Consider the following 21,853-nt stretch of genomic DNA (forward strand, 5'->3'; position numbering starts at 1 on the left):
TCTCGGGCTGAATGCTCTTCTACGTGTTCTGTCCTGGCCCCTGAATCAGGGTTCTTATTCTCTCGGTGCCCTTCTCATCTCCTGGTTAATTCCAGCCCATGTTAGCGTTACTGTGGTTACAGTCATGCCCCTGTGAAGAGTACACAGCAGCCCACAAGGCTACTTTGCATGGCTTCTCAAATAGGGATAGGAAAGAGAGATAGAGGACTGGGGGGAAGGCAGGTGGCAGCTACAGACAAGAGTGTGGAGAGAGGATAAAAATAATACACAGGCAACAGCAGCACAGTGGGGAAAACATATTTTTCTGTCTCATCTAATGTAACCAAAGTAGAAAAGGGTGGTAAATTATTAAATAGCCCAAATGGGGGATTACATCGAATGAATATTCTCTCCACCGCAGTCAGATTGGTGTATTGATTTAATTATGAATAGATGGAGACCAAAATAACTCCGGCCAGCACCATTTGTGTTGCATTGCCAGTAAATTAAATCACAAAGGAACTTGCCAAACCAGGTATCAAAATGGTTTTAGCAGCCCTCCTCTCCCCTCTCGGTGTCGTTCTCTGAGCTGCATGCAGCTGTTAGGAGGAGTGGGGGGGGGGGCAGACTGTATGAGCCAGTTATGGCCCTGTGACACACTCCTGCTGTCACTCCAAACAGCAGCCCCATGGGAGGAGGAGCCAAGCGAATACTGACAAATCCTTCAACCAGCTGTCTGAATGTCGTCCACAGAGCCTCGTCAGTATGCAGCACAAACAATGCCCTCACGCAAACACGCGTTATCTGCATCGAAACACACACGCTAACATTTCAACATTCGACGTACAGTCCAAGCAGCAGCTGTCCGGAGAGACGTTTCAAATTAATCAGTAAAACACAGATATTTCTGACATTTTACCGCAAAGCACTCACTTTCCTCACCATTCAGTCGAAATCTCACCTGATGCCTTGTTTCAGGGTGAAATCTGTGATTATTAACCGGACAGCAGCAGGCGTCTGTGTTCTCTAACCAACACTGGGAGGTTTAGTGCATGGACCTGCTCTCTCTTTCGCCCCGCAGTGTGCCACAGGCAGAAAGGTGCCTATTAAAATTAATGGGCCAGTGCAGGTTATTCAACACTGCAACACTGGAGCTCACATAACAAGGAGCTGGTAATAACCACTACAGTGAGCTGGCCATCGCCATTACCCCTTTCCGACGCTTTGACAGCCGGCATTAAATATTAAGGAGATAAGTTTCCCTGTGACCATGATCCATCTGCACGGAAATAGGACCACTTCACAGTGTCTGTGCCCCACGGACCACTGGACAGGCCTGAGTCCTCATGTATCCCAGTGATGGAGTGAGCACATATCTCCTGCTACAGGCCCAAGAAGAGGAGAGGAGCTGGCACTCACCTTCTTTAGCCGTCCACTCTTGGTGCCCACAAAGGCCACACAGTAGCCATTGTAGACGTAGGAGGTGACAGAAGTCATGCGGTCGCGGGTGTCGGTGTAGAGAGTGTGACCGGTGACCAGCTGGGAACCTCCCAGTGGTTGGTTGATGTCCAGGCCACAGAAAGAGTCGTCAATGGGCACCGGCTGGAGGAACACAGGAGGCACAAAGGTTAGAGAGCCAAGTGTGAGCAAACGACAAGACAATTAATAAAAGACACAAAAAAAGAAAAAAGGTGATAGGGAATATGTGTCACATCAAACGAACCCCTGTAATGAAATGTAGTACAGGAAGAGGGAGGGATTAAAAGACCTTAGAGAGCCAGACTTACAAAATAAGACATTAGGAGAGTGGAGGGGCTGAGGAGCAGAGAACTATGAAAGACTCAGTAAGGAGGAAAAACGAAGTTGACAGACTGAGAGCAAATGGTCAAAGTTGTGTCTGAGACGGAAATGAGAGGGTGAGAGAGGTGAGTGTGAGGAGGGAGGTCGGAACCAGGCGGAGGTGCAGCAGTGAGTCTCCCAGACAGACAAACGTTTGCCTTTCTGTTCCACTTGGCAGACATGTTTCAGCTCCGCCTGACTGAGCTCCACCTTGCTCTCACCGTGGCTCATTACCCCGGCCTATCATCACATCTCTGAAAAACGCACCCTGCATGATAACTACGCGCGCTGGCAATCACCGTGCATTATAACCATGCTACCCTGAAATATGCATGTATGCATAAGTGTCTGCGATGAACTGTATTTACACATTCGGGAGGAAATAACCCGCCGGGGTAAAGTCTTGTGACGTTTGACTTCTGAGGAACATTTAGGCGTTGTTATTTTTTGCTTTGAGCGAAGATGAAGATGAGATTATGAGACAAGAGACGACGGGGAAGGCGGAGGAGGTGAATAAGGAGCAAGACAGTGGAGTTTCTGGTGTCGAATCAGGTCAGCGGAGACAGTCTGGCCTCAAAATGCCACGTGGAGTAAAGTGAGATGGTCCGACAAGCCTGCCATGTAAACATCCCATAGTCTCTTCCTCACAAACTCTACCTTCTTCACCCTATAGATACTGTATATATTTCCCCTTTCTCCAACCCCATCTCATTAATTCTCCTTCTGTCAGTATGTCTATCTCCTGTCTGTCTTGTCTCTTTGTCCCTGTCAGAACGGTGTGAGCGGACCACGTTGAGTGACATCTCCCACTATGGTGGGGGCAGCTCAGCCACGCGCTGTGCACTACGGCTGCAGAGCCGCTCACTTCTATGCACAATTCCATGAGCAGAGCAGAAGCGATAATGCTGACAGGGAATAATCGCCTCCGCTCGTACAGTCACGCCTCCCACTTTATGGCATTTCCTTTTATTTCCCTTGGCCCAAAATAGCACAGAGCTATTGTGCTATACTCCACTGCAGAAAAAAAAAAAATTCTGTTGAGCTTAAATTATCCTTTACTCTTCTGGTTATAAAATTAAATGTGCTGTACATAACTGGTTAATGCTTGTTTTAAACATGTGCTGACTACACATGCTCACGCAGAGAATGGACAGGAAGGCAAGCAGCTATCTCCAGAGGCAGCCGTCCGTGCGCGCTCCAGACTTTGGCTTATCAATATCTACTCCCTCACATGCATGCAGCTACTCCACATATGGTCTGTTGGGCTCCAAACCATGTGGTTCTGATTACATCTAGACTGTTTAGATGATGTACACTTAGCAGACTTGGCATCCGACCCGAATCCCCCCTGGACTCCGTGCGGTTGCGTTCGCTTGTTCACCTTCTTGCAGATGTTTTTCTGTTGTTTTTCTCCTCACAAATCTCCAGTAGTGCAGAAATGTGGGTTTTACCACAGTCTCTCACACAGATGACATTGATTACTTTTAGCAGGGCTCTGGAGAGACTTAAAAAAAAGGAGACTGTTACTCTGCGTGATTAGTTCTTATTGAGCAACTCACAATACAGCATAATATTTAATCAATAGGGAGCAAACAGTTGTAACCGTGGCCGGCTTCAACAGTAAACTGCATAATCGTGTTTAACAAGGACATCAAGTGCTTTACTTTGTGTGGAATTAGAATGACTGATGAATTGGATGTGACAGGATACCTTCGCTCCCAGGGTATATCGGTGTGTTATCAGCAGCGGCTCCCCCTTGCTCTCACAAGTCGTTAATTAGCTGTTGGGGCATTAGCAAGAAGCAAGAAAGGACGATAGCGTTTTCGCAGACACACAAACAGCCTGATACTGAGAGGATTCTATCACGGCTCTGCTCCGTGGAAGTGACGACGGAGAATCTCCAGATGGCAGAAGGCTGGACGGCTGGGCGATAAATCTTTGACTGGCTGCTGCGTCCGAATCCCCTGGCTCAGTCCATCAGTTCCATTCCCGGGCCTCAGCCTTGGCCTGTGAGTGAGCGTGCACACAGTGAAATGTCTGCAAGACGGGAATGGGAGCTGGGGGTATAATTAAGGTTCTCGGGCTTTGAGCTCGCTGGCTACCTGCTGTTAGCGAAGGACCGGCGGACGGGCGCTCGGACTGCAATTTGTAATTTACTCCGAAAACTGAGCGAGGTAGAGTCAACGGTTAACAAAAAAGAAAGAAAAACAACATTCTCCCGGGTCGGTCTAACCTTGATTCACCTCATATTCCGATGAAACTCAGACATGGGTGCTCTAAAAATACCTCACACTGAGTTGCAGGGACATATTTATTTAAGAAAGACAAGATGTGGAACATATGTGCACTTTAGAGCAGCCGCACGGCTTGAGCAGGGGATTACGGCAAGCAGACAACGTTAGCATGGTTGACGTCTTCAGTTGTTAAATGTAATTTGTATAGGCTTTAAGAGTTCCTCATCCATTGACATCTATCTGCATAATCCATATTATACTATGGATTTACCGGCTGTTCATTGAGCACAAGGACACGGTCTTAAGGACTGTATTTTACATCTTCTTATCAACGTGGCTACACACACAAAGCGTGCGTATATGGCTGTGGTGTGTAATGCCGAAGAAGAGCTGGATGTTATTGGCAGTGCGTTTCTAAAGAATGCAGTGGGAGGTGCAGTTTCGCAGGAATTGACTGGAAACCTTCTGAGCATTCGGAGATGATTGGGGATTCTTCTGGGAAACTGGAGACAGGTTTCTAATTTGAGCTCCCACAGTTACAGTGTCCCCACCTCGGCACTGTCATCGCTACACGCCACCGTTTCTCCTCCTGCCGCCTCCTCTGCGTCTTCACGGCCTCTTCTCGGCGGAGCTAATAAAACCCAACAGCGCTGGTTTGGGATAATTTCTCCCTTCAATCCCGACAATCACCTTTGACATTGTGCTAATGGGGACTTTACTGATTTTAATAAGAGCGGCCAATTAAATGACTATTAAATGACTCTGGGGGGGGATTATCGACAAAGGAAGCTGATCAGAGGCTGTCAACGCGGTGAGAAGAGGGATACCATTAAACACTTACTAAATAATACTGAAATGAAAACCTAGGTCGCAGCTCCGGCACACAAATACACACACTCAGCAATCACAAGCCTTTCCTGCACACAAGCAGACACACAGACACACAACACACCCATTCTAAATGACTTGGTCATACGTTTAGCTAGTCATTAATTCTTAATGGGCTTTTTTTCCCACTTCCTGATGGCAATTACTGAATGAAACCACAGAGGACGACAGCCTCCTGGGAATAAAGGGAAATCAAGAAACTTAATTCCACATGACAACATGTAACAGATACATGGCCTTGTATTATAGGATAATTGGCGATATAGAAGGAAGAGAGTGTCGTGTGATCTAAGCGTCAGAAGCAGAGTAAGTTGAACTGCTTTGCCTTGTTCTAGAAGGAGTGTGTGTTTATTTATTCTGAGCTCAAGCAGAATAAGATCACTTTGATGATAAAAAACAAAGAAACGAAAAAAAATAATCCCTTCCTCATTTATGAACATGTACTTTTCTGACCTTACAACACACACTTTGAGATGTGATAGCAATGCGCGGCATTCAAAAGCATTTCCTGATTGCTGCTGAGTTTATTTTCCTTACAGCACACGCCCTCAAACTTTGAACGCTGCGGTTTCTCGGCTCATTGAGAAGCTTCGGTCAGTCTCCTACTGTTTACTATCTTGTTTTGGGAAAATAAACAAGACGTAGATGTTGTTGGACCTTTGTACGATTACAGCCACTGAAATGTAGAGTTCATTAATGACTCTATGAAAGTTTTAACTCTCGACTGTCTGCTGTGTTTTCATGGTGTGATTTTGCACACGGGGCTGCACATCAGTGAGATCATGTCAAATCTAAAAATATCAACTAAGTACCAAACGGAACTGAAGAAATAATAGTTTTCACTTCCCAATAAGAACAGGGCCTGACCACTGATGGATAATATGTGTAGGAAAGCAGAATATAACCAAATTAAGCACATGGAAGAGATATATTTCAATCTTAAATTCCAGATTCTAAATGAGTAAATTAATGTGAATCTGTGAGTATGTTCTCAAAGCATTATTTTTCAGTGTAACTCACTGCTTTGGTGCACTGCACATCCTTCCCAAGCAGCCAGTTGAGCTCCAGGTTTCCTTCTCCCTGGTAGCAGGACTGCAGGCGCTCCTTGATCCGTGCGTTTATGTCCCGGATGGTGAAGACGCAGAGTGCTGAGTCATCTGGCGGTTGATGAAACTGCTTCTGGCCCTTGGAGAAGATGGTGAAGAGCACATCATCCTGGGCGCCGATGCCGAGCGAGGAGGCGAGGATGCGCCCCGGTTTGCCGAGGTAGGCGGCCTGCAGGAGCCGGTACTCAATGCCGTTTTTCACGCAGCCAATGGGGAGGGAGACGTAGGAGTGAAACTTGCGGTCGTCTTTGCAGAGGCGGACAATGCGAGAGGTGTAGAAGAGGTCGTTGGAGGAGCCACTCGATGACATGCTGTTCTCGGGGGTCTCAGGCTGGACAGTCAGGAAGTAAACAAAGCTGCCACTGGCAAAGCCGTAAACATAGTAAATATCAAAGTGGGAGACCAGTGCCAGTGTGTCTGACGGTATCTTGATGAGGGACGACACAAAGTCGGTGTGCAATTCATAGTCAAGCATAGCTGAGGATTCTGGGTCACGGGGCAGCTTTCGACTGGAGATGGTGGGGAAATAGTCCTGTTTTCCATCTACGGCTGTGCCGATAAACAGGGTCCCATCCTGGCCTTGTGAAGGCACGATGACCCCATACATGGTCCCGGTCTGGTTGACACTGGAGAGGTAGTGCTCTTTCTTATGAGACGGCTCCACTAAGATGAAGAGGTCATCCAATCTGAGGAGTTTACAGACGCCCTGGTAGAGGCTGCCGCAGGCCAGCAACCGATTCTGAGAATAATCAATGAGGAGGAGCTTGTTGACATTGTTGGTCGAGACGAGGGGCTCAGAACACGGCTGAACGATCAGCGGGGGGTAGCAGGCCTTGTTGTCGTCCTCTGGGCCTGTATCATGGGACACCAGGAGGGTCAGGTTGCCCGAGAGCTTGTACACACGGTTGACCGCTCCAATATACAATGCCCCTGTGCTTTGGTGGACCGTCAAGTGGTTGAAGATCCAGTCCCGGCGTTCAGGGTGGAAATTAGTGAATGTCTGCCCACTGCACAAGACGGGGGACGCCAAGAGCCAGAGGACTAGCAAAGTAGCTACACCCTCAGGTGATAAAGTCCTGCGTGTAGCCCGCCGGCCCTCCATGTTTAACGGGCCTGCGAGGGACGTGCAGAGGAAGCAGAGAGAATGGGTGAGTGGCAGAAGGGAGGAGACCTTCGCCTTTTTGTTGTCGGAGGCAAATTCTTTCCAAACTTTGCAAGGCTCTTCACATGTTTCTGGAAAAGAAAACAAAGGGAGAAAAGATGTTAGACATCAAACCATGACTCATATTTCATATACAGGAAACACATGTGAATGACTGGGAGAGAGTCTTCATTGAAGGTGCTTGAAAGGTCAAAGTTTAGCTCCAGTGAGGCGATGAGCTCGCGGTGGTTTAACGAGACAATTGGCGGAAACCGTTATGGTGCACATTCCTGAGGAGCCGCTGGGCAGAGTTGGGACGATGCAGGAAAGAGAGGCAGGTTACAGCGAAGGAAATGAGCCTGACCTGACTCACACTGACACTGTCACACAATGAGCAAGTGGTTTCTAAGAACCACAGACCTCACATTTCAAGTAAAGCCTTGGACAGACCACTAAAATGTATCTAAACTTATCTACATATCAAAGTTATATATTGATACGTGTACATAGACGTATTGATGTGTGTATAATCAGGATTTTAAATAATAATAAAAATAATCTTCCGAAAATATTACACCAATAATAACCACAATAATTCAGCTGAAATCTCTGTGTTCTCCACACAAGCAAAACAATAAATAAAAATAGAACATAAAACGAAAATAAAACGAAAGCAATAAAATAAAATATACAGCACAAATATAAATCATAAAATAAAATACATTACTGAGCGGAATGACTGGATGAGAATGTAAATAATACTGATAAGTGGTAGTGCAAATATTACAAGGTGCGATCTTATGGCCGTATTCACCTCCCATCACCATTTTTCACTCCAAACCATCAAACAACAGCCAAGTCATTTCTCCATTTTCCGTATTTATCTGTTAAAACATACAACAAGCAAAAGTCTGCAGTCCACGCCACCATGCTCAGCCTGGGCTGCGGGGATCTCTGTCCACGTGCCATAAACCCAGAGACACAGCTCGGTGCAGTCTGTCCCCGGGACTTAATTATCCCGTCCATTGGAAAGGAAGGCCTGGATCTTATTACTGGAACAAGTGAGAACAAATTGGGAGCCACTTCCACACGCCCCTCCCCTCGCTCCCCCGCCTTTTAAGGAGCCTTTTTTTTTTTTAAGAATCTGAATCTATTAATTATTCTTTTGTAAACATTGCTTTTGTTTTTTTTTGTATCCTTTTATTCTCTCCATCTCCGGCTGACAAGATCAGATCGTAGAGGGATTAACCTCTGGGGGCACAACAGTCATCTTTTGAATGAATCAGCCACGGTGTTGCATCTGCACACATGCTTCCTCATGAAAACACCCCCCAAAGGAATATACAGTACATGTGTATTTGTGTGTGTGTGTGTGTGTGTGCCTCATATCCCCAGTTTTATCAGTTTACTCTATCAGAACCAAGGAGTGTGAGGGGCTAACAAGTGGAGACAATGGTGGCGCATCCCCAAAATCAAGTATGATTAGGCGTAGCGATCCAACAAGGGTAATTACTGTGGAGCTGGAGGAGGTAAGCCGAGGAGCGACATAGGGGACGCTGGGGGCTTGGACGTGTCAGAGTCGGCCCTACATCGTTTGTCACGCTCCGGATTTGCATTTGCAGCAGCGAAGGCACAGAGAATCAAGGGTGAAAGATGTGGCTGGAATGAAAAAAAGCCAATGCGCCTTAAATTAACAAGAACTTGCAGTTGAAGATAGGGAAGGGGGGGGGAGATACTGCTCATCCAGGCTCCTGCAGCTACTGTGTTTGAGACAAGTTTGATTTGCGGAGGCGATTTGGGATTTCGCTCTGAACCGTGTCCGCCCTTTCGCAGCCACTGTCCAAATCTTGTAATGGCCATCCTGGGGTCCCTCCCCTCCCCCTGTGATCAACGGGTATGCTACTCAGCTCCGACTTAAATATAGACCCTCGGGGAGCGTATTGATCCATGTGTCCATAAACACTGGTCCTAAGGCCCAGTCAAGCTGTTCGTGGCGTGTGTGCAGGCGGAGGTGTGGGAGGTGCTCTGTCCCAAGAGCAGTTTATTAGCATGGTCATAAAAGTGCCACTGCCGCCAAGAAAGCAGCGAGAGCCAGACCCCCACCCTCACATTCAGCTGCCTGTGTGCTGCCTTGCTCCTTTGTTTGAGTTTGTACTTGCTCGATGTGCAAAGTGGATCCCTTTGGTGGTATAATCAGCCTCCTGCTGAGGCAGCTTTTCGCTCGAGCCCCGCAGCCTTTTCCCCTTTGGAGCCTGCGCTGCACCCCCACCCCTTAATCGTATATGTGTATACAACATTTACTCCCATCCATCTTTCATTCCTCTCCTTTCTATTCCTCTCCTCTTCCCTTGTCGTTGGAAGAAATATATGCATCGCTCCCTCATGTTGAGGCAACAGCTGCAGAGGCAGAGGAGGAAAGAGGGAGCCGGTGAACGCTGTAAATAAAAGCCTCCACAAAGGTTATCCATTCATATTGCATTCGGTAACAGAGGGGAATGAAGTCTTTGTTTAAGTTGATTGCATGACCACCTCTTTGTTGCACTTGACAGAGTCTTCTCTGTACTATGCAGCTGAGGAGGAGACCTGAAGAGAAAAGGAACAACAACACGTCACCTCTCGTGCGCTTCAGTTCAAAGCTTCGCCTTTTCTTTTGTTTATGAGGAGTCAGAATTACCAAGAAGGAAATTAACATATAAATGCAACCAGGAATGATTCACACTAAATCATAGTCACCTACTGACCTAGAAAAAGAAGAGGGCATGACGAATAGAATTAAGGATTTTTATTTTGTCAGCAGCTTTGAAATTTGAGCTCCTGATATATTTTGCCATGATGCTGCGGCTCAAACAACAACAACCGATATTATCAATATCAATAAATCAGCTTTTCTTCTAACGCACGATAAAGCAGACGTCTGTCGCTCTCTGACAACACCAAACACAACAATTTCAGAGTGTTGACACATCACAACCGAAGTCGTCGCACACAGGCAGGGAAGATTGACTGGCATGATGACAAACTGTCAGCTGCTTTAGTGTGTTACATCACAGAGGAATATGAAATGCAGGGGGGGGATGAAAAAAAAAACCAAAAGACGTAAAACATCACGGCCATTGTCAGTAGATTTCCATCCTAACGCTCATCTGACAATGTCTTTGGCAGACATGCAAGGCAAAGAAACACGAGCACGGAGTCGAGAGACACAGGAAAGCACTCGCATTCCTGCGCACACGCAAGCTGTGATCATGGCTAGAAGGAAATACAGTTTTTGCAGAACTTCCATTCATAATGAATAGTTAGGCTCACAAAACGCTGCATTGGCACACTCAGCCCGGCTGCTTCTGAGCACTCATTAAAACAAACTGTTCCCACTGGCCGGCTGGGTTCTGTCACCGTGTCTGGCTGCGGGTCCCTTCGCTGATATTTGGGTGATTTCCCCAGCCGCTGGGCAAGACGCAGCGCCCATGCCAACCGTGGTTTAAAGGGAAGGGGGGTTGGTTTACGCCGGCCATCTCGTGAAAAGATGCTGAAGAGGAGCAGCAGGCAGGAGAGGAAAGGCCAGACGTGTAATGATAAGCTATGTAAACCATCACTGTGGCTTGTGGAAACAACAGCCTGAGGGCAGTGCAGCAGCCAGCAAGCAGAATCAGGGAAGAACAGGATTTAGGAAGTGGCCTCTGGAGCGGGAGCAGCTCTAAACCCCGGTCACCCTGGAATAGACAGTAGGGTCTTCTGTTGTTGTGCCTTTTGATTTTTATTTTCCTTTTTGTCCACACTAAGCTTCTTAACAATGAAGCCAAATTTGCTTGATCTCCCGAATTCATATTTACAGCAATTGTATTGCGGGAAGATAAAGAACATGAACCATAATCCATTTACGGTGCTAAATCCATTGTTGTCAGATCGGAAAAGGAAATGGGAGATCATAATTTCATGCCTCGGATTAATGTGTTATTCCCTGAGTGATTAATGTAAAGCGTGAAATCTTAATGCTTAAGTAAAAGTGATACGCCGCAAATCAAAGAGACAACTTGGAACAAAAATCAACAATCCGGCGAGTAAAAAGGTTTAAAACGTTTAATATTACGCTCATTGCGTGGTGAGCTTTTCAGTGGATGTGGACGTTTGCACAGTAAAAATAGAAAATTTTGAATCTTCCCTAAAGGGAGATCTTCTTATATAGGAGACTATAAAAAAGCGATTATAGCGGCAGAGGTTAGTCCATTAGTCTTCTCTCTTTGCTGCTATCAGGAGTGGAGATAATGAGAGGAATCGCTGGCATCTTGAGTCGCTGAGCTCAAGTTATATTTATACACTCTTTTGTCTCAATGTGAAATAAAATTCTCTGCTCCAGCGCTGGATGAATCTGTTTCTGCTCCCGGGAAAAAAACTCAGCACATCTACTCTGTGTCCATCCTTCCATCCTTCCATCCTTCCATCCTTCCATCCTTCCATCCTTCCATCCTTCCAGCCAGGGGAAGGGAAATGACACAAGGGGCGGAGAGGGATAACACCCTCAGAAACCACAAGCCCTCCAGTCGCTGCTATCGCTCCTCTCGTTGCAAGTAGCTGATTATGCCTAATAATTCCGTCTGTCTGAGGAAAGTGGTATTAGTGCCGCTAGTACAGTGCTCATGTAAAACCATTTTGTTTTTGTTTGTCTTCACACGCATGTGCAGAGTCTGAGCTACGGAAATTAGAGGTGCATGGTAAATTAATGTGCACTTGTCCACGATTAAGCATGTGCTGTACGGGCGCCCTCACAGAGCACTTTGCACCCTGTGTTTATTAGCACTATCTTTGTTAGTGACCCACATCGGCGCACTTGCTCACGACCGTCAATTGCCTTCCGATGAATTGCGCCTATGAAAGCAAAGTACTTCCCTGCACCTCGGCCTCTGGGAGTTATTACTCCAACGGACGCACGCGGGAAAAAGATTATTAAAACACAGCCCCCGACATCTTCCGCAGAAAACAGCGTGTCATCGTGACGCAGGAATAATCGAGTCTCACCATAGCTGCTTATCCCTGAATGCAAACAAGGGCACGTGTGTGTAATCTTTCCTTCAGCCCTGCCTCTGCTGAGTCGTCCCCCCACCCTCCCTCCCGCTGCACACACTTCAAACTCTGTTTGAGCAAAAACACACTGGTATTACGCCTAAAATCTGTGACATCCACTGAGAGAGATTACACTGTTATTCTTATGCTAATGATTTCTGTTTCCCCTCCCACAGCCGCCGCCTCCTCCAAATACACAGATGCACAGACATTCACTTTCATGCTCTTGAACGAGCTCATGCAGGCACGTATAGACATCCTCAATCAAAGGCTTGCACAAATATAGACAGGGCCCCCAATCCTTGTTTCCGCTGACACAACCAACATGTTCTTTTCCCACTAAATTGTATGTTGAATCCTGAGGCGTGATCTTCTGCAGGCAATCCCGCTACCCGCACCAATGTGGCGTGCGCCTCATCATCGCTGTCTGTCATCCTGTGAAAGCGGCTTTCTATTAGGAGGCATTTCCATAAATCTAAATTGTAAAGGGCCTCAGTGCGAGGAGAGGGAATCCTCAGTGGGCGAGGAAAACAAACACAGCAGGATGTCACTGGAGGCCACAGGATCAGATATCTCACCTCAGCTCGCGAACACATCGCAACTGCATCAGCCTCTCTTGACTGACGCCATTCACACCTTATCGAATCGGACGGTCTTAACTATTCCCGATGCTGCGCGGCCCTGTCACTTTGAGAGTCAATAGAGTGGTGTAATGAAAGCCGTATGTGGAGGGATTGCAGTTGTGCAGCAACAGCATGAAAGGTAAAGTACCTGTGGTGTGTTGGTGAATCTGAAAATGAATTACAGCTGTATGAATTATTAATAGCTGCAGATATACACAACTGTAAAAAAAATCCACCTTCTGAAGCCGTCTAATATCCTGCAGTCCAAAGGAATTTAAAATAATATCTCAAATTATCGTTGCTGTTATGTCGGAGTTATGAGACAGAAACGGGTGAGTACACTGAAAAGTGAACGTGTTTTTCTCCTCATATGTATCTCAAAGTCGACTAAATTAAATTAATAATTCCAACTCTAGTAGAGCGGATTATAATTAAGAAAGAAAGAAAATAAATGCAATTTCCCATATCTGAGGTTGTTTCTTTCGTTTAAGAGTTGTTGAAGCAGACAAAGGGACTTGGCCGAGCTGAAGAACTTGGCCCGTGCAGCAGGTAGCAGGTGCAGAGGACAGCCAGAGGGGCATCGGCCTGAGTGAGCAGGCGACCGTGCGTCCTGCGCCGAGTAGACGGGAATGAAACGAGTGGATGGCTCCGAACGTCTGGCCTCGCTGGAATCACATTACATAAACGCTAGGTCGTTAATGTGCTGCACAGCTGAACGTAATGAGTGAGGACCAGCGACTGTGAGGGCAGGAAGATACAGATGACATGAACATGAAGGGCAGGCCACAGCACGACCTGTGTGTGTCTGTGTGTGTGTGTGCATGCAAGCAGCAGCATCACCATAGTGTGTGTGTGTGTCTGTTTGCTCTTTTTGGTGTGTATTTGCTTTCTTTATCAACAGACTCTCCCTGCAGGAGTGTTATCTGCCTACAGCTGCACTCTGCAAAAACAAAGCTCGGACTCTGACCTTTCGTGTGCAGTTACCCAATCACAAATGAAGCGCCAATGGACCGAACCTTCTGTCAAGTAATCACGCCAAATCCACAGCTAAGCGCCACCGAACAGCCCCGCAAGTGGGAGGAAATGTGGGAGATTAAACACTTGCTCCATGTGGAGTGTGTGTGGGGAAGGTTTCAGGTTCACGGAGGCAGATTAATGAAGAAGAGCACATTTTCTAAAAATCTCTTCCATTTCCATAACCACATATCTCCCCGCGCATTCGCTCACTCTCCCACTCACTGCTTCATCATGTGTCTCACTCTCGGGATCAGAGCGCTGCCGGAGCATTTGGCTCAGTGGCCGAGGCAGCTACTGTTGGAAGGATTGAGAGGAGGGAGGAGGATAGGGAGGAAATAGGAAAAGGGTAAGGCAAGCAATGAAATACATCAACTGAGATAAGAGGACAGAAAGAGTGAATGATGGCCTGTGAAAGCGGGTGGGAAGGAGACAAAAAAAACAAAGCAGCGCCCCCCAGTTTGAGGGGGTGAGAGAAAGATAGGGAGATGAAAGAAAGTCAGGGGGAGTGGGACAGACAGACGAGGGGAGGACGGAAGGAAGGAAGGAAGGAAGGAAGGAAGGAAGGAAGGAAGGAAGGGAGGGGAAGGAGCCATGCAGACATTGCTCCAGCTGGGTAACAAGCCGTTACAGCCACAGTGGCAGCCACAACTCCAGAAAGCTGGCACGGTACGTCCACTATTATCTGGAGCAAATTTACACAGGCTGGCTGGCACACTCAAGAGGGAGGGAGGAGAGGGAAGGGGGTCAAGATAAGGAGGAACGAGGGGAAGCGGAGAGGGAGAGGAACAAAAACTGTACATTAATATCCAGTTATTAAACAATGAGACGTGTTATTTCACTCGGTAGTCACCAGCCGGAATCCCAAAAAAACGGTTATGTAAGATTCTCAGTGGGGAGGAAGGGAAGGGAAAATATAACTGTCAGTCAAAGTAATCCCCTCAATTTCTGCTGCTACTGTTTCATCTAAGGAGTGTATGATATAGCCTGGTGTAGCTCTGTAATCACCCGCTCGCTGAGAGGATGAGGCGGCTCCGGGTTGGCTAACACCCAAGCACTGGAGAGGCAGCACGAAACACACTCCTCTCCTGAGCTCCTCCGGCAGAAGAAAGAGTAAAACGATCACAGTGAATTGCTGCGTGGCTTAAAGATGGATGAGCCACACAGGTGAGGGAGTATATTGTTCTGAGTTGGGTAACGTACGGGTGCGATGCCCGCCGACCAGCGCTGTGACGTAACGCTTACAATGGGACCGATGATGTAATGCCGACATGTCAGCGCGAGTCCTCGCTGCTGCTGTCAGCTGCGGCTCGTCTCATGATAAAATCAATTATCCGTCGATGCAATTAACATGACGGAGAGTTTGTGTGATCGCTATTCCCCCACCACTCCCAGTCCTGGACCAGTTAGCTGGCAGCATGCACGCCACTCACACCAAGCAACACACTCAGACACCTAAAAACCTTCTCTGCCTTATGAGCCTTCTGAGAGTTGAGGCCATGTGATGAAGTAGGAGACCGTTGGCTGCCATGTGATTGAGAGATGGTGTCCACAGCTAATCGGTGTGTGTGCATGTACACGAGTTCCTGTCTCGCTTTCTCAGCGTGCATGTGACCAAATTCATTTCTCACACTCATCCTCTCCACTGGGTTAATGATCTTTGCAGCTAACCTCGCTCCTTCGCTGATATTCTGACCTCCTACTCAACAAACGTCCTCTGGTCCACTGCAGTTTCACAATGAACGGAAAATAATTTTGCACTAAACGACCCACGATATTGACTTTTTTGGGGTTTATAGTCAAATCTGCCCTCATTGTAAAGCAGATTATTGATTGGCTCAGCCCCTCGTTGCCCATGAGTTGTTTGTCAAGTCCAAACTCCAGAGCAGGGGACACATCAGTCTGCTCAGGGTCGGCAGTAGATACTTAGGTTTATCTCACACTCATGACTGTGATTTATTGCATTGGAAGCACTTGTCGGGAATTTAACCACCAACCCCAAACAACCCGCTCTTCTCCCATCCAGTGTTTAAGCATCATGACTTGACCTCACATTAGACCCACTTTTGAACAGACATTCTCTTATATTGCCATTAAGACGCAGGGCTTGTTTCCGCAGGGCTTGTTTCCACTGAACCAAACACAACAACATGTGTGTGTTCCGGAATCAGACTTGTGACGTGTAACAAAAAATCCTCTCTGCTCATAAGGGCTCCACATTTTACACAGTTATTGATTCAGTTCTGTGACTACAGCTCCACCAATTCCATATTTGTACCTTTTATACAGAATGGCACGGCAGAATAAAGGCATATCCATCTTGCCTTGAACACACTGTGGTACGTCCGACATCAGTCTGTCCATAGCAAGACAGCTTCTATGAAATACTAGTACAGCTAAGGCTAAAGGTGCAACATGTACATTTTCTCTACCGCCACACATGGTTTCCTGAGTGGGCGGTGGAGACGGGCGCTTGCCAAGAGACAAGAGGTTACAATACGTCTCGGAGCGGTGCTACTACATCACGGCAGGGCTAGCTGGTTAGCGTGCTAATTTCAATTAAAGAAAAGAGGCGATAGAAACAGAAACAGAAACAGAATCAGAGTTAACATTACCATTGCTTGATGCTGAAGTCGCAGCATTTCTGCCAGATCGGTAAGTAAACAGCTGTTAGCGTGAACGCTGGCTATGCACAGAGCCAATTGTAAAAAACGTACATGTCGCCCCTTTAGGGCCCATTTTCTGGCTCTTTCTTCTGAGGCACATATAACAGATGCATTATCACACACGCCACAAATGGTTCTGCCTCTCTGCCGCTCTCTCGCTGTGTTTTTCCCTCCACCTCGGCCCAGTAGAGAGCCCTCTAATTTCATCAGAGGTGATAAAACACCACAAAATCAAGTCTGCGGCTGGTTACTTAGCCCAATCTCCCTTTGGATGAGAGGCAATAACAGCATGTGGTGAGGAAATTGGGTGCTTACTCACACTGAAGGATACATGCCCAGCAAGCAGAGTGGACTGTTTGCTCCGAGAGGCTCAGAGGACGACCCACCACACAACACATCACCGCTATTCATCTCCCTGTGTGGGTACACTACAGGAATTTTAACAAGCAGAAATTAATTTTATGGGTTTTCTGATGAATGAAGTGAGACATATACATAAAGTGCATCTATGGCAAAATAGAGTGAAACTGTGTGAAAGCCTCACCAACTTCTGAGACAGTCAAAGTGTAGCACATGTGAAGTGTATAAAACTGCTGCTATGGAACCACAGCTCGGAGAAAAGCTCACACTACATTTGTATGCAAGCCCAAGTGGGACCGGCAATGAATATGGATAATAAATAATAAATAGAGAAGTGAGTGCCGCAGTAAGCATTAGCTGAGCCTTGTGCTTCCCTGGGTGTGTAAATAAAATCCACCTGATCGTCCTCTGGAGTGCGACAGCTGCTGACAGGCCACGCCAGGACAGGACGGAGCGCAGAGAGCATGCTGGGAGTCGGACTGAGTGACTGAATGACTGGCGGGATCAGTGCTGAAGTGCACACGCATGCCTTCCGGCCTGTTCCGTGTGAACCCCGTACAGGAAGCAGTGCTGGCTGGGATATGGTGGAAAATCAGGCTGGTGGCTGGTTTCCTGTGAGTGCACTGAAAGCGAAGCAGGGACACGGCCACAGCAAAGCGCTTTCCTATCAAAACACAAGCGTGAAGGTTTTAGGAACACTGCTGTGAGGTTTGCCGAACAAGATCTTTATTAAATAACACAAATGTACTGTATTACAACACTGCACTAAAGAGTTTGCGCTTCATGACCTACATTTTCTTCATAAATAGTGGAAAGGACCTTTTTGAAACTCAGCAGAAACGTAAAGACAGGCAGTGGCATATAGAAAATGCCCTGGAGTACCGGCGTGCGCGCTACACTGTGAAGCACATTCATTACACATGTGGCACAACTGCTCCCCGCTTGCTTAAAGCAGAAGGGGTGAGTCGTGGGGAGGTGGGAGGTGGAAGGAAGGAATGTCATTGTGACCTCGAAGGTCCGCGATGAAAAATAGTGTGTTGCAGAGTAATGGCAATGCCTGGTATTAGTCACTGTAGCTGCGAAGGTTGAGTATTGTACTGTATAATACACGCGAGAGATGGAAGCAGCGTTTGTAGGAACATTATCGTGCGGCACTGTGATGAAGCACGGAGAACAGCAGAGGATCGGAGGTGGAAGGAGTCCAATTCTCATTATGTTCAAAGTCACAGGGACCAGAGGGAGAAGAGAAGCAGCCCTATGGACGTCTTGAGATTATACTCTGCCGTACACTGCCAGGCAATACAGAAAAACCCAGGGCTCCACTCCACAGACTATTACCAGCGAGCCAAGCAGGCTTTTTTCCTGATTCCCCATCACCCCTCTCCCTTCTTCTACACCTGCAGCGAGTCTGAGCTTTGCCCTTTCTGGTGAACCGAGCAGAGTGAAGCAGCCTGAAATGAGACGGCGAGGCCCACATGTATGATAGTTACACCAGACACGGTTCCTGGCTGTCAGAGCCACTCTGAGTCTGTCAGAGGTGTATGAAGAGCTACTGCAGCCCGTCCACTACATCAGTGAACCTGGGGATAAGTGCCTCACACTCATTTTCACAGGCCACAGGCTCCACAGTCTGCCCCCTGCTCTGCTGTACAGATATAACACGAAGATAGTGGGGCCATCCATATACTTCAGACAGACGCTGGAGAACATCTTTTATATGTGGCCGCTGAGCCTCATACAACTATCCATCAGTATTCTTCTTGTACTACATCTTGATACAGTCGCCCAGCGGAATGGCTTGGATCTCTGGAAAGCATGTCATTGATGTAATCACACACACTTGCATGCGCATAAGTAGGTCTTGAGGGGGGGAGAGCAACATTGACATTCAGAGCGGGAGCTGTCTAATTCCGGCTCTCGCGTAAAACGGACTGTAAATCTTACAATGCTTTGACTGTGCATCATGTAAAAATGCCGGGCAGGAGAAAAATACATGTTTAAAGGGCTTAAGTGTAGCAGCTCTCCAGTGGAGTGTCTCACGTTGCCTTTGCATTTCAAAGCTCACAGCCTCTGCAGCCCAATGCAGCTTGTTGCTTTCTGAGCATTAGGTTTGATCAAAGACTAATCTTTGTTAGTAGGATGATTAAAATTAGCATCTGGTTCATTGTTAAAGAAGTGAGGCATGCTGGGACCAGAGACCAAAAGAGAACGGTGCTAGAAAGAGCAATATAGAGGGGAGGGGGGGAGAGAGAGAGGAAAAGAGCAATACCTAGAAGAGCAATAAAGAACATGGAGAGACGGAGCAATAACTGAAAATAAATCAGAGAAAGTGTTCCCACGCCAGGTCAGTGTGTCCAAAGCCAAACTCAGGGGATCTGAATTCCTCTGTGGCAGTTTTCACCTCACATTAACTTTTTTCCTGAGACCGCACACACAGAAGATGAGGGATGCTGCGGCTCGACTGCTTTAAAAGCGATCATACCGGACCACGGGTTTAGTGGAGCAGTAAAATGAGGCTTCGGCAGGCAAGCTGGCCTCGCTCCATCCAATTGAGAGATGCGACTGAAAGCCCTCCACGATAAGTGTGCCGTGGCAGAGGATATGCTGAAGTCGATGCCTGCGTCCGAGTCAGCAGGAACGCAGCATCGGTGCGGCCAGAGTATTTCCCAAGATCACCACATTCTGTCATTCTCAGTTGGGGGAGATGCTGCACAGGCAAAACATGGGGCAGGCTACTTGGCAGGTCGACGTTCAAGCCAAACAAAACAGTCCTGCTGCTGCTGGTCCCCATTAACTGCATCAGCAGCAGGGAAAACATATAATCATACCCCAGCATAAAAGAAAAATGCAATAAGAGAAAAGAGGAAAAAACGATAAAAATCGACTATTTGCTACCCGGGAGAAAATGTAACTAAGGGGGAAAAAAGCCCCATTCAGCATTTCATCAGTAACATAAATAGGAGCAGCTGGAGCAGACTAACATGCTAAAGTGGGCTAATTAGGACACTTGGTGGTTGGTTCACTGCTGTTTCAGTCTGGCTGGGACCAACTAGGAGTCAATGGGAGAATCTTCCCATTAGTCTGGAGAATTAAATCTCCAAACACACCTATAGAGCATCCGAGCCCGTGCGGCACAGCGTGTGACATTGCTGTAGTTTGCTTTAACTAGCGCTGTGTGAAAGGTGCCATTCCTGCCTGGCACACGCTGCCCTTGACTTCTGCGAAAACATTTCCTATTCCCTCCGTCCCTCCCTTCCCGCCTCCTCCTCTCTTCCTGTCTGACTCAGTCGCAAGTAAAGATCCCAAACGTCCCTGTTTCCTCCTCTGTTTTGCACCAGAAGCTGGAGTCAGTGGATTTCAGTTTATTGTTACATCCAACCCTCTGAGTGCTGCGTGGTTTGACCCCTGACCTTACTGAGTCATGGTCAACGTACAGATGGGCCAGTTTGTGGAAGTAATAAGTAATAACCGAAATTAAAATGAGCAGAATATGTCTCACCATCATCTTAATCAGAAAGTCTCTTTTCTCTTGTCTACACACGTCGTCTCACTCATGAATACCTTCCTTCTCAAGAGCGGAGGAAGCTTGCAGATGACGACCCTGAATCTTTCGGTTAAATAAAGCCATACATCCAGGGCCCTTTGAATTTTTTTCCCGTATAAAAACCTGTTATTGTTACACGCGGCTTTTGTTAGAAATATGTTTTTACCCTGAATCTGTGAAAAAGGATTTCTGGCTTTCCATCCGTCTACACATTTCATTCTCTCTTCTTTGCTCTCCCTTTTTCCGAAGGAGTTTCGTGTACAAAGAGAGGCGGGGTTGTTTACCTTGAAATGGACGCTACTGTACGTGTTCTCAGGGCAACAGACAGGCAGACACACCATATTTTAGCCTTTCAGACATTAAGCCATTGAGGCTATTAACGCGTTGAGCAACACAACCCATGAACACTGTAGCCTCTGTAAAACAAACAAAGGCGCGGTGCCCTTTATCAGCCTTGTCAATGTATGCACACAAGGAATCCGCGAAGGATTTACGCTGCACTGAGAAGAGGTGTGTGAGTAGGAATGTGCTCGTGTGTACTCTAGATCTATTCAGCGCTGACATGTCGCCCAGCAGCCCCTCTCTCGCTTTTAGAAACTAATTTTCCTTTCAGTCAGGAAGATGCGCGGCAGACTGTGGGCGAAGGTCCCGAAAAGCAGGTGAATACAAAAATGTGCTGACATTTCCCAGCATCCAAGCCACATGCCAGTCCCCTCTGGCATCCTTCCACCCAGCTTACGCTCACTCGTTCTCACTCTTCCACCCGCGAAGAGAGAGGGAGAGGAGAGGGAGAGGGAGGAGGGGATGATACTGTTAATCACCAGCTTTTAGTAGGAAAGAATTGTCTGTATTTCACAAAAAGAAAAATTGTCAAATTAAAGCTGAACGTTGAACAAACCCTCTTGAGTGATACATGAAACCAGGCGAGAGCAAATTGTTTACATTCAACGTTATGTTCACTGAGAAATGCCTGAAACGTTGTGCATGCTTTGTAATTAAATGCAAATTCACCTCACCTATTCACCCCTCGTCCGGGTGAACACGTTGTGGGGGGCTTGCAGCAGCAAATGCAATGAGGCTTGTGCAAAGTACTTATGAGTAAACATTGCGTCAACAAGCACAGAGACGCTTTCTGCAATGACCAAAAAGAAAATACTCCAGAGCGTTCCTGGGTTTTCTCTTAGAGACTAATGAGGAAATAAGGGTCTGTCCGAGGTTGTAGCAACATTAACATTTCAAATTCCCTTTGAACGCACCTTCCACGTGGATCAGGCGCTTAACGCTGTGTAAATCCCTAAGTGTTGCAGATTAAGACAAGAAAAAGGAAACTTATTCTCTGCTGTCAAGTACAAACCTGCCCCTCTCACGTCCCCGCCCTTATTTTATCTTTGCCTCTCTTTT

At 47.1% G+C, this 21,853-nt stretch overlaps 1 protein-coding gene across 1 annotated transcript in view; it reads right to left on the bottom strand.

The window, feature by feature from the left end:
- The window catches only part of plxna2 (plexin A2), a 165,323-nt gene that overhangs the window by 135,682 nt on the left and 7,788 nt on the right, over nucleotides 1–21,853 (bottom strand). Inside the window, exons 2-3 of the mRNA XM_035158656.2 lie at nucleotides 5,961–7,279; nucleotides 1,399–1,581 (exon numbers count right to left, since the gene is read on the bottom strand). Of these exons, the coding sequence (XP_035014547.1) occupies nucleotides 1,399–1,581; nucleotides 5,961–7,148 (1,371 nt within the window). The 5' untranslated portion in view covers nucleotides 7,149–7,279. The remainder of the gene's footprint in view (nucleotides 1–1,398; nucleotides 1,582–5,960; nucleotides 7,280–21,853) is intronic.

This window comes from Hippoglossus stenolepis, chromosome 6, assembly GCF_022539355.2.
Source record: "Hippoglossus stenolepis isolate QCI-W04-F060 chromosome 6, HSTE1.2, whole genome shotgun sequence".
Taxonomy (NCBI): Eukaryota; Metazoa; Chordata; class Actinopteri; order Pleuronectiformes; family Pleuronectidae; genus Hippoglossus; species Hippoglossus stenolepis.